The sequence below is a fragment of the Crocuta crocuta genome, unplaced genomic scaffold (assembly GCF_008692635.1).
Source record: "Crocuta crocuta isolate KB4526 unplaced genomic scaffold, BGI_CrCroc_1.0 scaffold619, whole genome shotgun sequence".
NCBI classification, from domain to species: domain Eukaryota; kingdom Metazoa; phylum Chordata; class Mammalia; order Carnivora; family Hyaenidae; genus Crocuta; species Crocuta crocuta.
In genome coordinates, this window is record NW_027533395.1 from 2,170,677 (window position 1) to 2,186,508 (window position 15,832).

Sequence of the window (15,832 nt, forward strand, 5' to 3'; positions counted from 1 at the left end):
AGTACCAAACTTTATTCCTTTTTAAGACTAAATAATATTGCATTGTATGTATATACCACGTTTTGTTTATCCATTCATTTGGTGATGGGTATTTGTGTTATTTCCACTTTCTGGCTTTGTGAATGTGCTGCAGTAAACATTTGCGTATAATACCTATTTGAGACCCTGGAACTCCAATTGCTGGATCATAGTCCTATGGTAATTCTATGTTTAACTTTTTGAGGAGCCACCATACTGTTTAGCACAGTGTACCGCTTCTTCCTTCCTTCCTTCCTTCCTTCCTTCCTTCCTTCCTTCCTTCCTTCCTATCTATCATCTATCTATCTATCTCTCTATCTATCTCTATTTTTAGAGAAAGAGAGATAGCATGAGCAGGAGAGAGAAGCTGGTGGGAGGGGGAGAGAGAGAGAATGAGAATGAGAATGAATGAGAATCTTAAGCAGACTCCATGCTCAGTGTGGAGGTTGACACAGGGCTCCATACCATGACCCTGGAATCAAGAGTTAGAGGTTCAACTGACTGAACCACCCAGGCGCCCTGTGAGTGCACCATTTTATGTTGCCACCAATGCACCAGCCTTCCAAATACTTCACCTCATGGACATTTGTCATTTTCCTTTTTTAAAAATGTTTATTTATTTTTGAGAGAGAGAGAGCATGAGTGAGGAGGATGCTGAAAGAGAGGGACAGAGGATCTGTGCTGATAGCAGAGAGCCCTATGCACGGCTCGAACTCATGAACTGTGGGATCATGACCTGAGACAAAGTCAGACTCTCAACCGACTGAGCCATCCAGGTGCCCCCCATTTTTTATCATAGCCATCCTGATAGGCTAACACAGTGGTATTCCCCTGTGGTTTTGATTTGCATTTCCCCAAAGACTAGTGATGTTGAGCGTGGTTCTTGTTCTTATTGGCCATTTGTATATCTTCTTTGAAGAAATGTCTATGAAGGTCCATTGTCCATTTCCAGATTGGATTTTTTGTTGTTGAGTTTTAGGAGTTCTCATGTATTCTGAATGTTAATGCTTTATCAGATATTATTTGCATATGTTTTCTCACATTCTGTGAGTTTTCTTCTCATTTTCTTGATAATGTCCTGAGCTCAGTGAACTGAATCTCCTAGAGAAACATTGTCTTAAATGTTTACAGTTTATTTTCACACAGCACCTTCTGCTTCTGATTTTTTGGGGTCTAGTGGCAATTGTCTTCTTCAGGAGGGTATTCCTTCTTTCTGTTCCTTAGACTTTCTTCTCCAGCATTTTGATTTGATATCGATGTAGCCCAAATTGTCTCAAAGCCACAGGGCATCTCCTTGGGGTCAGTCCTGAGGGAAAGGAAGCTCTTAGTCTCATTATGGACATGGAGCCTGATTTTCAGTTTCAATCCTTCTTAGCCCACAGGGCATTGCTTCTCTTTTCAACAGTCTCCATGTACCTGTTTTGTTTGATTTGCTGACAATTTCCATGTGTAAAGCTCTCCTTCTGCAGCATTCATGTAATAAATATTTATTGTCTGCTATGTGCCAAGAACTCTTCTAGGCATAAGGGAAAGAATGGTACACAAAAACTAACAGACCTCATACTTATGAAGCTTACATTTTAGTGAAGAGACAGATAAACAAGCGAACCAAAAAATCAGGTGGCAGTAAATATTATGAAGAAAAACTAAGCTGGGAGTAGAGAGTGATGAAAGGGTTTTCCTTAAATAGGGTGATCAGGGAAGGGCTCTTGAAGGAGGGGACATTTGAGCAGACACTTCAATGAAGCAAGGGAGCAAGCCATGTGGACGGCTGGAGGCAGAGTGTTCCAAGCAGAGTAAGTGGCAAATGCAAAGGCCTTGAGATGGGAATGTGTGCAGGGTGTGCAAGGATTCTAGCGTGGCTGGAGCACCAAGTGGGGAAGAACGTGGCAGCCTGTGCCCTCAGCATGTGACTCCTACGCTCCTCCTGTGTGCGCCTGCACGTCTCCTTCAGTCGAGTTGTGTGCTGAGTAAAGGGTCCATTGTATTTTATCCTAAAGCCATGTAAGGCATTTATGCTTACTGTTGGAACTACATTATTTAATGCAGTAATATGGAAAATAATTAACTAGAATGAAAAGAAAAAGAGGGATGGTATTACTATGAAAACTAAGCTGAAAAATCTTGTTTTGATTTTTCAAAGAAAAATCACCTTTGAAAGATGAGGAGCTAACAAATAACAACTTAGTAATCATACTTATTGAAGATGAATAGCTGAGATTGCTGTTGAGTTACTTATGAGCAAAGCAATGGTAAAAGCCCAGGGGGAAATACTGAAGACATTGTTCCATTTTAAAGACACCCAAACCGGGGGCGCCTCGGTGGCCCAGTCTGTTAAGCGTCTGACTTAGGCTCAGGTCATGATTTCACGGTTTGTGGGGTTTGAGCCCTGCGTTGGGCTCTGTGCTGACAGCTAGCTCAGAGCCTGGAGCCTGCTTTGGATTCTGTGTCTCCCTCTCTCTCTGACCCTACCCTGCTCATGCTGTCTCTCTCTCTCAGAAAACAAAACAAAAGAAAAAAAAAAAAACCATTGAAAAAACATAAAAAAAAAAAAAAAAAAGCCCAAACCGGACATCTTAGATGATGTTTTATGATGGGTTAAGTGCGTGGTCGGTTTATGCAAGAAAAGGATGCAGAATGCCAATGAATGCATCTGTGATCAAAGAAGGGGCCTTGGCCCTGCATTGCAACAGCTCCCACATTCCAGAAATCCCGAGTCTCCTTGAGCCGATCTCCCAAATGATCACCCTCCTCCCCCTTTAACTGCCACTTCCGTGGCTCAGACCACTTTCCTTGCTTGCTTAGACTGTGTCTAGCCAGTCTCTCTGCCTTCAGTCTTCACTTCAGTCCATTCTGCTTGCAGCAGTTCAAAAAGAGTAAATCTGATCATGCTGGACCTTTAGGTCTCAGCTTAGAAGTCACTTCCTTTAGGAAGCTCTCCCTGAACTTCTGGCCTGTAATGGGTCAGGACCCCCCCACATGCTCCCAGGTTATCTGGTGTTTCCCTATCCGCAGTTACCACAAGGCATTGTAGTGCCTGTGTCCTCTTTGTAACACCAGATTGTGAGCTCTGTGAGGACAGGGGCTCTGTCTCTTCCTGACGTAGCTGAGCACTTAGTAAACATGCACTGACTGAGTAAATGAATGAGGAAGATTGTGTTAGAACCTTGTCTTTCTGCCATCACTTTGTCAGTCACCATCTCCCATCTGTAGGACTCTGGGAGTTTGCCACTTAAAAGTGGTCATGACGGAACAGGCACTCTGATACGCTGTGGATGGGGATGCAAAATGATATAACCCTAATGGAGGGGAATTTTGGCAGTATGTAGCAAAACTAAAACCCTCCAATCCAGCAATCACAGCCATGATTCTATGAGTCTATCCCAAAGATACTCTAGCAAAAAGACACAAAGATATCTAAGGTGTTTTTTGTAACACTGCTTATAATAGCAAAGACTGGAAATAGTCCCAAAGTCCACCCCAGATAGCTGGTTGAATAATCCTGTGGTGACATTTATTTATTTATTTATTTATTTATTCACTCACTCATTCACTCACTCACTCACTCACTGACATTTTAGAGAGAGAGCACATGAGCGGTGGAGAGGGGCACGGGGAAAGAGAGAATCTCAAGTAGGCTTCATGCTCAGTGTAGAGTCTGACACTGGACTTGACTCCATGCCGCTGAGATCATGACCTGAGCTGAAATCAAAAGTTAGATGCTCAACTGACTGAGCCAACCAGGCGCCCCACTTATAGGGACATCTGTAGAGTGGAGTGCTCTGTAGCCATAAAAGAGCAGTGTGCAGGTTCGGTATATATTTTGCTGCATGTGTATATCAGCCTGTATTTTCAAGTGAAAATAGCAGGGCGTAGAAGAGTGCATGTAGTTGGTTACATTCTAAGTAAGGAGGGGAGATTATATACATATGTCCACTTTTACAAAGAAATCATGGAAAGATAAACCCAAAACTAAAATACACACACATGCGCGCGCGCGCGCGCACACACACACACACACACACACACACGTGTATACATCTTTTAAAAATTGAGGAGGCTCCATGCCCAACATGGGACTTGAACTCATGACCCTGAGATCAAGAGTCACGTGCTCTACCAACTGAGCCAGCCAGGTGTCCCTAAAAAAAAAATATTTACGCGTAGGGGAGAGAAAATAGAGAGGGGGAAGGGACAGGGATGGAAGGTCTTATTTTACTGTTTTGACTTTAGAGGCACATAAAGGTTTATTAATTTTAAAACTTAAAAATAAAAAAAACAAATAACAGTTGCCATGGGGGAAGTTATCTGGGGGCTGTAACAGTGCTGTTGTTCCTGGTGATTTTGAGGCCATTGATCCCCTTTTCACCAGACTCTCACTGACCCAAGGGAGCAGTGACAGTGGGTAGGACACATGGTAGTAGCTCTTCTTACCTGATTGGAGTTAATGTCTGCCAGGAGCAGGGTGGAACAGTAGACCAGAAACTACTGTCCACCTCCGCTTGGCTCTCAGTACCCACTGAGTCCCCTCTCAGTGGCCACAGGCCGCCCACCCAAATCGGAGCTCAGCTTTTGTGCTGTCAGGACCCAGCTGTCAGCTACAGGGACTCCTCAAAATCTGCATCTGCATTTCTTCTTCCTTCCTTCCTTTCTTCCCTTCCTTTCTTTCCTTTCTTTTTCTTTCTTTCTCTCTTTCTTTTAATTGAAATATAGTTGACATACAATGTTACATTAGTTTCAAGTTTACAGCACAATGCTCTGCAACTGTTTGCAACTATACTTGAAGCTGTGCGCACTGTAAGAATAGTTCCTGGTCTCTGCCCCCCATCCCCCATCCCCCCATCAGCTGTCCTTCATGTGATGCTTTCCTCTTTCAACCCCGAGCTGCTTGCAGGCCTTTTTTGCTTGTGTCTCTCACTCCATTTCTAAACGACTATATTCCTACTAGCCTTTTTAGCCCTATGCTAGTTCCTGCCCCCTCACTCTACTCCAAGCCTCAGATCTGTCTTTAAGAAACCAAAAGGTTAGGTGCGCCTGGGTGGCTTACTCGGTTGAGCGTCCGACTTTCGCTTAGGTCATGATCTTGCGGTTCGTGGGTTTGAGCCCCGCATCGGGCTCTGTGCTGACTGCCAGCTCAGAGCCTGGAGCCTGTTTCAGTCTGTGACTCCCTCTCTCTCTCACCCTCCCCTGCTCACACTGTCTCTCTCTCTATCTCCTAGAAATAAATAAAACATTAAAAAAAAAAAAAAAGAAAGAAAGAAACCAAAAGGTTAAATTCTCACTGGGCCTGTGGAGCCAAAGTTTTCTTTGCAGGCTTCTTTCAGCTCTTGGGCGAAGAAGTCACTCAAGGAGCTCCGCAGTTACGGAGCCCTTGATCTCTCAGAGGTGGATTGGAGGTGGAACCCATGCCAGAACTGCCGTAGTGACAGTGACTTTGGACTTTCAACATGAACAAATGGAAAATTATCCTCCGTTACATGTGGGAGTTTTTGTAACTGGGTGAGGGAAGGGGAGAAGAGAGGGCGGCGGTTTAACAGCTGCAGAGAGAAGGTGACAGAAGTCTGGAGGTTTTGATTACCACTTTATTTTTGTCTTCCAGCTGCTAGGTCAGGCAGCTCGCAACATGGTACTACAGGAAGACGCCATCTTGCACTCAGAAGATGTAAGAAACACTTCCTTTTATGATTTGGGGTTTCTATACATAATTTGTGTGGCTACAGGGAAGTGGAATGTATCGATTTCTCTTTCTGTGTGTGTTGTTTCTTAATGCAGAGTTTAAGGAAAATGGCAATAATAACCACACATCTCCAGTACCAGTGAGTATGCCCTTTCCAATGACTACTTGCTACAAAATCATTATCCTCAGGCTGCCCCCTGTTGTGGCCTTTGTTCTTCAACACATTTTCCTGTGAAGGCAGGAGTTGCGAGTAAAAGTAGGGTTAGTCAAACATGAGCTCCTTTTGGAAAAGATGGTTGAGACTGCAGAAGAAGTTGGGGTGTGGGGTGAGATCAAGAGCCAGAACTACCTTTTGTGAGCCTCTCAGTGTCAGTTTGAGGGCTCCTCAGAGGGAGAGACTATAAACCCCATGAGGGCAGGGCCTGTACCAGGACCACGTGAGCACAGTGCCTGGCACCCAGTAGACGCTTAATCAGTATTTGTTGACCACCTATGCCCAAGGTCTCTCCTGGGGAGTCTGCTCTTTCACTAGGGAGTCAAGTGTAACTCAGACCTGTATCCCAAAGTCTCACGTACAGCCCAGCCCTAGCTGCATATGAATGATACAGGAGATTTTGAAATATAGAGAACCCCCTCTCTGTTACAAGTTTGGATAAAATTATAGTTAGCTTTTCATCGTATTTCATTTTGCTTTATATTTTATATAGTTGATATTATACTTATGTGCCTACTGTATGATTAAGAGTTTAACTCTTGATATTTAAACAGCTAAGTGTTCATTCTTTGGGTGTGTGCATATGATGTGTGTGACTACTAGACTGCCCATACCCGGACTGAATGTGAGCCACGTGTATGTATAGTTTTTGCACCACCTCCCTCGATCTGATAGAGTGGCATCTCCTCTTTAGGTTTAGAATCCTTCGATTTAGCAATTCTGCGCTCAGATAGTGAACAGAGCTTCAAGAACAGTCTTAGGCTAGAAGGGACAGAAATACAGAGTGTGACAGAAGCCAGAGATTTTTTCTGCCTGCATATATCTAGCCATAAGTTGCACTAGTCTTCTGAGATTTTTAATATTTATTTTCTTTTTTCCTTTTCTGATTTAGGCAAGAAGCTATTCAGAAGAAGTAAGTAACCCCAAAGGTAGGGGAGTTGGGGGGGGGGTGGCAACTGAAGCAGGCTGCAGGGAATTCTACTTCTGGGCTGAGGATCAGTGTCAAACTCTGGTTGACATATGCCCTTAAATTGACATATGCTCTGGGGTGGCTCATTCAGGATATAAAGAAGACAGTACAGTTGATCCTTGAATGATATAGGTTTGAACTACATACACAGTTCCACTTACACACAGATTTTTTGATAAATACCATACAGTATTGTAAATGTATTTTCTCTTCCTTATGATTTTCTCTTTTTTAAAATATTATTATTTTGTGTGAGAGACAGAGAGCAAGTATGCAAGCAGGGGGAGGGGCAGAGGGAGAGGGAGGGAGAAAATCTTAAGCAGGCTCCACATGAGCACAGAGCTTGACTCAGGGCTTGATCTCATGACTATGAGATCACGATCTGAGCTGAAACCAAGAGTCAGACTCTTAACCAACTGAGCCACCCAGGCACCCTGTCTTTCTTTTCTTTTTTCTTCCTTCCTCCCTCCCTCCCTCCCTCCCTTCCTTCCTTCCTTCCTTCCTTCCTTCCCTTATTCTTGAGAGAGAGAGAGAGAGAGGGATGGGCAGAGAGAGAGAGAGAAGAAAGAGAGAATCCCAAGCAGGCTCCACACCATCAGCTCAGAGCCTGACACGGGACTTGAACTCACAAAACATGAGATCATGACCTGAGCCAAAATCAAGAGTCAGATGCTCAACCAACTTAGCCACCTACACGTCCCCTTATGATTGTCTTAACATTTTTTTTCTCTAGCTTACTTTATTATGAAAGTATAGTATATAATACATATACAGAATATGTGTTAATTGACTGTTTCTGTTACCAATAATAGGCTATTAGTAGTTAAATTTGGGGGGAGTCAGGTTATACACAGATTTTGACTGTGCAGGGTATCAGCACCTATACACCCCCTATGTTGTTCAAGGGTCAACTGTACATTTCAAGGGTGTGCAGTAAGTCAGTTCACTGCTAGTAAAGTCTTTTTAAAAATTACAATATGTAGAAGCCATGCTTAAGGAATAGAAAACCTGGGGCACCTGGGTGGCTCAATTGGTTAAGCGTCTGACTTTGGCTCAGGTCATGATCTCATGGTTCGTGGGTTTGAGCCCACGTCAGGCTCTGTGCTGACAGCCAGCTCAGAACCTGGAGCCTGCTTCAGATTCTGTATCTCCCTCTCTCTCTGACCCTCCCCTGCTCATGCTGTCTCTCTCTCTCTCAGAAATAAATAAAACATTAAAAAAAAAAGAATAGAAAACCTTCTGCATTGTTAATATTCACTAAGTAAATTAAATGTGCTGAAGCCATTGAACAGTCTTGTTTTTTTGAGTGGATTAAATCTGTCCCTTACAATATTGGTTACTCTAATTTGCTTTACAGACCTTTTTTTGATAGTTTAAACTTCTGGGACCCTAGAGGACCAATATAAATTTTGATTTAGCTTCAGCAGTACTTCTACAGTAAAGTACAGACTGTACAAAGAGAGGTCTTTATTGCTCATTCCAGATAAACCTTTTTCTCTTTTCTGATTTCTAGTGTTGAGCAGTCTTCTGATCTACAGGACCAGCTGAATCATCTGCTGAAATAGTGCAGCTTCTAAGGAGGCAAAAGCACTTCTTTGCCTGACACTAAGAAGGAAATCTTTTACTTAACCACTGTGCTATGGGTTTGGTTTTCCATTTTCTTCTCCAAAAGTTAAGTTAGAACAGATTTGTGATGGTGTACAGTTTCTCCGAAAAGAAGCTGGGTGGTTGAAATTTGGAAGTACTTCTTGAAGCAGAGTAACTCATACTCTTATTGAATTTTTTAATTGCCCTGTTTAGTTTTATGTTAAAGCAGAATTAAAAGAGGTCTTAGTTTTTCCCATAGAATTTTTATATGTCAAAAGCCATATCATCTAAATATGATCCTTCAGCAAATACTGAGTAATGTTTTAAATTCAGAATTAGGGCTTCAATTGTGAAACCATAGGACTGATTAATATTCTTTTTAAAAGACTTTTTATTTTAATCATAACATTCAGAAAGTATATGTATCACAGAATGGTAATAGGTAATAACCTGTTCTTTCCCTCCCCTTCCCTTCCCCTTCCCCTTCACCTCCCTTCCCTTCCCCCTCAGAGGAGATACTTATTTTATTCATTGTAGCAAATTCCTGAATGAAAATGAGGCAAGTGATATCATATCTGGCCAGCTGTAGTCTCTTCTTTGACCTTCATTCCTAGTTTCTTTGTTGTTATTTTTGATTAATCGGCCTTGGGTTCATTTTTAAATTGTGCTAGCCATCAGCAAATTCACTTGTAAACATTACTGCCAAATGCAAAGACAGTTGAATTACTGGGAATGATTTCAGGGTAGGGTTGTGCCATGGTGAAAACCTTATGTTTTCAGATACTTACCCATGTTTATTTAATTCACCTTACTAAAAGGCATTGCCTTTAACTGTCTTTGCTTTGTTTGAATTTTAAATGGGATGCTATCATGTTCTAGTTAGTTCTTCACTAAGGAATTGGGAGAAAGCTGACTTAGGAAAATGGTATCTTCACTCAAAGGAAAAAAAGCAATTAAGAGTCCAATTTAATTCATACTGTATATCATTGAGTCAACTAATCACATTAGATTGTATTTATCCCTCATACTTATACACATTAACTTAAGGTAAAAAAAAAAAACTAGGTATGAAGGAATTCAGTTATGCTATTCATTCTGTAAACACTCATTACAGTTATTAAATGTAAATGGGCTTAGTTCACCTTCAAAAAGAAGGGTCACAAATTTATAGCAAATGTCATGTTAAGAATAAAACATTTGAGGGGCACCTGGGTAGCTCAGTTGGTTGAGCATCTAACTCTTGATTTTGGCTCAGGTCATCATCTCATGATTCATGGTATCGAGCCAACATGTGGAGCCTGCTCAGAATTATCTGTCTCCCTCTCTCTCTGTCCCACCCCTTTTCTCTCTCTCTTTCTCAAAAATAAATAAACATTTTGAAAAAAAGAGTAAAACCTTTGAAGCATAATCAGAGGATGTTACCAACACTGTTTCTACTCAACATTTTGCTGGAGGCCATATCTAGTGCAGAAATTAGAAATAAGTATAGCTATTAGCAATAAAGAGATAAAATTATTATCATATGGTAGGATTATCTGCTTAGAAAATCCCAGGACTGATTTTTTTTTTTTAAAGGATCATCAATCCTGTTATACAAGATGCAAAGAAATACTTAACATGAAAATTTTTTTAAATTAAAAATTAAAATAAATAAAGATGTGGCCTAAGTTTTCCTCATCATGCTGGAACAAGTATTAAAGAAGCAGTGATTGCTTACATTATACCTGATAAAACAAATTTCACAATCAAAATTTTAATGGTAAATATAAATATTGGTAATACAAATGGTAAATATTAAAAACTAGTAGTACTGAATTTAGTCTTTTTTTTTTTTCTTTTGAGAAAGAGAGTATAAACAGTGGAAAGACAGAGAGAGAGAGACAGAATCTGAAGCAGGCTCTAGGCTCCAAGCTGTCAGCGCATAGCACAATGCAGGGCTTAAACTCACGAACCATAAGATCATGATCTGATCTGAAGTTGGACACTTAACCGACTGAGCCACCCAGGCACCCCCTGATTTACTCATTTTAAATAACATAACGCCAAGATACATGAAAGAGAAGTAGCCAGAAATGTATAGTCAGAAATGTATATATAATTTGATAGTATGTCTCTTGGTGAAATAAATGGGTTATGTAGAATTAAGTGGTGATCAAACATGGAAACTAAAATCCTTCTTTAAAATCTGGGGTATAGGAGCACCTGGGTGGCTCAGTAGGTTAAGCCTCCGACTTCGGCTCAGGTCATGATCTCACATTCGTGGGTTTGATCCCTGCATCGGGCTCTGTGTTGACAGCTTACAGCCTGGAGCCTGCTTTGGATTCTGTATCTCCCTGTTTCTCTGCTCCTTCCCCTCTCATGCTCTGTCTCTCTCTGTCTCAAAAATAAATAAAACATTAAAAAATTAAAAAAAATAAAATCTGGGGTATAGAGAATATGTTGAAGGATAATATTTTTAAAGTAGTGAAAAGTCAAATTCTCTGCAAGAAAATTTATGTGATGATATACCTAAGCAGTGCTATAAAGAAAGAAAATCATGCATTAAATGTCTTTTAGAGATAAGGGTGGAAAATTTTTTAAGGGGGTTTGTGGTTAGAACTTAGGAAATCAGAATAAGAAAACCAAGCATGAATGATAAAAATTAAAAAAAATATGATATCATTAATTGGTGCTTATAGATTAAATTGGTAAAGTATCGGGGCACCTGACTGGCTCAGTCACTGGAGCACGTAACTCTTGAGCTTGGGGTTGTCAGTTTGAGCCCTACATTGGGTGTGAAGATTACTTGAAAATAAAATCTTAAGAAAAATTAAATTGGTAAAGTATCAGCTCAATCATGAAAGTACAAATTAGTAAATTTATTATTGGATGGGGTTACATAAAGTACATCAATTAGATTTTAAAAGCATGATCTATCTGCTTGATGCTAAAATTTGATTACTAGTATCAAAATGTCTGGCTCCTTCTAAAGCTATAATATTACAAAACTGACATTTAAAAGAGAATATGCCCAGGGGCGAGCATGTGACTCTTGATCTTGGGGTTATGAAGTTGAGCCCCACATTGGGACTAGAGCTTACTTAAAAAATTTTTTAAAGTAGTTTGCTTGTGATGGCTTTCAGCAGACTTGTCCAAACTATCAGAGAATTTCTATATGCTGCCAAAGTATAGAAAATGATAGTAAGATACTCAGTTCACTTGCTGAAGTAAATGTGACTTTCATGTTTATGTTTATTTATGTTTAAAGATTTTATTTTTAAGTAATCTCTACACCCATTATCGGGTTCCAACTTACAACCCTGAGATCAAGAATCACATGCCTCTGCCAAGAGTGAGGCAGCCAGGTGTCACTGTGACTTTCATTTTTAAAAATTAAAGCAAAAAAATATCACAAAACCTAGGAGTTTCTTATTTATGAACACAGATTCAAAAATCTTAATAACATCTCAGGAAAATTGGATACAGAAATATTTTTGAAGAATTGCTAAGATAATTTCACAATTACAAAGTTGATATAATAGCTGCTAAACACATTACATTCATAAGAAACATTAAATCATATATCACTGTAATACACACCAAAAAGGCAGTTGAAAAAATTAACTTCTATTTCTAATTAAAACTATATAATTTTTTTTCTTTCCAAGCAGTTCTTTCTAAAGAACCAACATGTAATATTTGGTGAAGAAGACTCCTAGAACTCCAGAATCTTAGAGCCGTGTAGGGCCTCAAAAGCGATTGAATTCCAGCCCCAGGTTTTACAAATGCAAAATGTGACTAGGGACAGGAAATGACTTACCCAAAGTCACTGAGTTTGATGATAGGTCTTTTGAGTACTAGCCTAGTTCTCTCTGCTATTTTCCTTATAAATAGAAACAAGGGTGCTATGGGGCGCCTGGGTGGCTTAGTCGGTTAAGCGTCCGACTTTCGCTTAGGTCATGATCTCGCGGTTCGTGGGTTCAAGCCCCGCGTCAGGCTCTGTGCTGACTGCCAGCTCGGAGCCTGGAGCCTGTTTCGGAGTCTGTCACTCCCTCTCTCTCTGACCCTCCCCTGCTCACACTGTCTCTCTGTCTCTCTCCTAGAAATAAATAAAACATTAAAAAAAATTAAAATAAATAAAATTAAAAAAAAAAAGAAACAAGGGTGCTCTTGTCATTTCTAGTATTTACCATAATACAAAGAAAGGATCTTGGGAGTAATTTACCATTTACCCCTGCTGTTGCATTTCTAGCAAGTAAACGTCCAGCTGGTCATCTGGCTTCTGCTTGAATGCTTCCAATTTGGGGGAACCTTTTACTGAGGGATGCTGGCCATTTTGGAAAGCTCTACCTTTTGAAAGATGGTCTGTGCACTGAACCAAAACCTGCCTTTCTGGACCATTCTGTAATTGTCAGGCCAGGAGCTTCCAAGGTGGGATATGTGGAGGTATGTGCAAGGCCATCCTTGGAGGCAAGGGAAAAAAATACAAAAATGTCTATATATCTTTATTTTTTATCTTAAGGAACTTAGCTTTTGCTAATATTTAAAATAACATGATATGAGAGGTCTGATTTGGTCTACATAGCATACTGATCTACACAGCAGGCCTGTCATTTGGCAAGGGTGATATTAAAAACAAAAACAACTGTGGCCGATGCACTGACCAATCAGAACGAATGATGGCTACAAGCACTCCGGTCCCAAAGCCGGTGCTGCACACCAGATACCAGCTGAGGGAAAACTGGGACTAACCCAATTTAAGTTGATGGCAGTTTGCTTTCCTGTGATCTATCTGTTGTGGTGAAGTGGATTTAAGGTTTATCAAATGATTCTTGTGAATAACCATAAGTTGAAGATAATAAAGTACAGTGAACAAGTGGAAATGGTAAAGCTCTCTCCTTAACTCCCATTAACCTGTTCCTTCAAGATAAAGATGGCATTTCCACAATGAGTGAGAAAGTGACTGCTTTCCTAAAAGGACCAATTTTATGGAGACAGCATTTTGAAAACTAGTATTAAAGAGTGTTTTTACCGTTACACAATTGCCAAGAAACTGATACCTGTAGAAACACTCATTTTACACACTTCATAGTTGGAAATATTCTAAGCTATAAAAATATTCCAACAATGATTATTTCCATGGACTTAATTTGTTAAAAATTTATAAATACAGCACCTTCCTATTAATATTTAACAAAACTAATTGACATCAGGGAAGACTGTTATTAGCAGATGAGATTGAAAAATGAGCATAATGTAAATGTTCAGTTTAGATCTCCATAGCTCCTTACTATCCTAATGAATAGAAATGCTTGTTACAACCACAAAAGGAAGTAAGATAGACAAATATAGTGAATCCTTGTACAACGTGGGGGTTGGGGTGCCAAGACCTACAGAGTTGACAATCCACAAATAATTTTTGACTCCCCCAAAACTTAACTAGTAATAGCCTACTATTGACTAGAAGCCTTATCAATAACATAAACTGTCAATTACCACATATTTTGTATATTATATGCTATATTTACAATGAAGTGAGCTAGAGGGAAAAAATGTTATTAAGAAAATTACAAGAGAGGGGCACTTGGGTGGTTTAATCAGTTAAGTGTCTGACTTTGGCTCAGGTCATGATCTCATGGTTTGTGAGTTCGAGCCCTGCATCAGGCTCTCTGCTGTTGGCACAGAGCCCACTTCGGATCCTCAGTCCTCCTCTCTCTCTGTCCCTTCCCCCCTCTCAAAAATAAACATTTAAAAAAAGAAAGAAAATTACAAGAGAGAAAATATGTTTTCATACTGTACTTACCAAAAAACTGACGTAGAGGTGGACCACACAGTTCAAACTCTTTGTTGTTCAATATAGGGGTAGAAGAAAAAACTTTCTTCACAATGAAATGACAGTACTTGGGAAACACAAGTGCACTGACTAAAAATGACTAGAGATTAAAAATGAACTTAGCCAAGTTGCTTTCCTAAATATGATACAAAACAGACTGAGAACTGCTACATACATGATAATTCCATGGCATTCTGGAAAAAGAGGGAGAAAACAATTGTGGTTGTTTAGAAGCTAGTGGGGAGGGCATAAACTGGCACAAAGATATTTTTTTGGGTGAGGGGTGCCTGGGTGTCTCAGTTGGTTAAGCATCTGACTCTTGTTTTCAGTTCAGGTCATGATCTCATAGTTCATGAGATCGAGCCCTGCATCAGGCTCTGTGCTGAAAGCATCTTCTCTCTCTCTCTCTTTGTCCCTCCCCCACTTGTGCATTCATGCACTCTCTCTCTCAAAATAAATACATATTTTTTTAAAAAAGTCTTTGGCTGAGGGAGTATTGATTATCATGTGTATGTTTGTCAGTATTCACATAACTGTATGCTAGAGAAAGTTGAGTTTTACTGAATGTAAATTGTATCTCAATAAACCTGACTTTATTTAAAAATAGAGAGTAAGTAATCTGTTTAAAAACTGGGCAGAGGACCTGAACAGAAATTTCTCAGAGAAAACATACAGATGGCCGACAGACACATGAAAAGGTGCTTATCCTCACACATCATTATGGAAATGCAGATGTAAACCACACACCAGTCAACTGAGACCTCACACCAGTCAAAATGACTAATATCAAAAGACAAAAAATAACAAGTGTTGGCAAGGATGTGGAGAAAAGGAAACCCTCATGCACTGTTGGTGGGAATGTAAATTGGTGCAGCCAGTGTGGAAAATAGTATGGGAGTTCCTCAAAAAATTAAAAATAGAAATACCGTGTGATCCAGTAATTCCACTGCTGGCTATTTACCCAAAGAAAATGAAAATTAACTTAAGAAGATACATGTACCTCTATGTTTACTGAAGCATTATTTATAATAGCCAAAATATGGAAGCAATCTAAGGTCCATCAATAAATGAATGGATAAAGAAGAGATGATATACACATATGTATATGTGTATATGTGTGTGTGTGTTTATTTATATATATATATCGAAATATGCAGCCATAAAACAGAATGAGATCTATTTGCAACAACATGATGGACCCAGGGGGTATTATGCCAAGTGAAATAAGGCAGAGAAACAAATACCATATAACCCTTTTTATATGTGGGATCTAAAAAACAAAATGGGCAAGATAGGTGAGGGGGATTAAGAGGTACAAACATTTTATAGTTGTAGAATAGTAAGCCATGGGGATGAAAAGTACAGGATAGGGCAGTCAATAGTATTTTAGTAACCGGTGACATGTTAGCCAGCTTGTGGTGGTGAGCATTGTGTAACGTGTGGAATTGTGGAATCACTAAGTTGTACGCCTGAAATTTATGTAACATAGTAGTCCACTAATTACAAAAAATAGATTGAGAAAAGGTGATTTCCATTGCCCACAGAGGCAAACAT

At 39.9% G+C, this 15,832-nt stretch overlaps 1 protein-coding gene across 3 annotated transcripts in view; it reads left to right on the plus strand.

The window, feature by feature from the left end:
- The window catches only part of BORCS7 (BLOC-1 related complex subunit 7), a 34,301-nt gene extending 23,795 nt beyond the window's left edge, over window positions 1-10,506 (plus strand). For all 3 annotated transcript variants that reach the window (XM_077748405.1, XM_077748406.1, XM_077748404.1), the window contains 4 exons: window positions 5,618-5,680; window positions 5,791-5,834; window positions 6,802-6,822; window positions 8,393-10,506. In XM_077748405.1, the coding sequence (XP_077604531.1) occupies window positions 5,618-5,680; window positions 5,791-5,834; window positions 6,802-6,822; window positions 8,393-8,444 (180 nt within the window). In that variant the 3' untranslated portion in view covers window positions 8,445-10,506. The remainder of the gene's footprint in view (window positions 1-5,617; window positions 5,681-5,790; window positions 5,835-6,801; window positions 6,823-8,392) is intronic.
- The last annotated feature ends 5,326 nt before the right edge of the window (window positions 10,507-15,832 follow it).